Raw genomic sequence first — 1,241 nt, forward strand, 5'->3', positions numbered from 1 at the left:
TTGTAGGGCTATGTGTACATTAGTCGTGTGTGCGGTTAGACTTGATGTCTCTGCCCACTCGTTACTTGTAGGCCCTTTTACTGTGAACTCGTTAACCCTAATCTCTGCCTGTCTCCTCGTTCTTGGCCACATATTTTTGGCCCTGTTCACTTATTTTTGGTCCTGTTCACCTATTTTTGGCCCTGTCCGCTTATTTTTGGTCCTGTCCGTCTGCACCAGTTTCCGGGCAGTTGGATATGGCACAGTCAGCTCTCCGACGAATGGGACGCGTTTCAGGACATACTTGCGCGCAAGGACAATCTAATCCAGGTAGGTGGCGAGTGGCAACAGAAGCACAACACACGCACTCTCTAACCCTTCGCGTAACACACCACTTGACGCGCTACTTGATGTGTGACACCCCATGACATGCACCATGTGATCTGTGCGTGTGCGTGTATGTCCTCAGGGCCTGAGAGTCTCACACCAATCGGTTGCAGCAACAGACCACTACGCTGCGAGGAGTCCATTCGGTCCGATTGATTGAGTCGCACATTTCTCGAAATCAATGCAAATCTGTCGGCTGAGAGTTGTATATATTCAGTTAAATGCCATACGGGTGATAAAATATTGCACATACATAGGCTTTGATTGTCATGATAACACCGAACTAGTTTTTAAACTCATTAGACTGAGATATCTTTCAATGTCATGGTGACATCGAACTAATTTTAAACTCTTTAGGCTGAGATGTCCTTTAATGTCACGATAACATTGGACCAATTTCAAACTCATTAGGCTGAGATGTCCTTAATGTCACGATAACATCGAACTAATTTTAAACTCATTAGGCTAAGATGTCATTTAAAGTCATGTTAATATCGAACTATTTTTCTATTTTAAAACTCATGAGGCTGAGATGTCATTTAAGGTCATGTTAATATCGAACTAATTTTAAATTCGTTAGGCTGAGGTGGCTGCGCTGCGTCGCAAGATTGAATCTGAGGAGACGTCAGTGTCAGAGCGCATTGGCACTTTGCTGACTGAATGGGACCAAGACAAGCCCATCCACGCAGACACAGCCCCAGAAGTCATCACCAAGACGCTGGATTCCTTCGATGGTACGTATCATTGTAAATACTAGACTAATAAAATATACATTTAAATTGCATGTATATAATAGACGAATTGTAAATAATAATGTAGATACTAGATTAATTTTATATATTAATGTATATACCAGATTAGTTATATGTATATAT

The 1,241-nt window shown here is 41.8% G+C and overlaps 1 protein-coding gene across 1 annotated transcript; it reads left to right on the plus strand.

The window, feature by feature from the left end:
• Positions 1-219: 219 nt before the first annotated feature.
• SARC_06433 (hypothetical protein) lies at positions 220-1,123 on the plus strand (the record flags this gene model as incomplete). The annotated part of the gene is made up of 2 exons (XM_014299659.1): positions 220-309; positions 947-1,123. Coding segments are annotated over 2 exons (267 nt in total), but the record flags the coding sequence as incomplete, so codon positions are not given.
• Positions 1,124-1,241: the final 118 nt, after the last annotated feature.

The sequence above is a fragment of the Sphaeroforma arctica genome (assembly GCF_001186125.1).
Source record: "Sphaeroforma arctica JP610 unplaced genomic scaffold supercont1.458, whole genome shotgun sequence".
Taxonomy (NCBI): Eukaryota; class Ichthyosporea; order Ichthyophonida; genus Sphaeroforma; species Sphaeroforma arctica.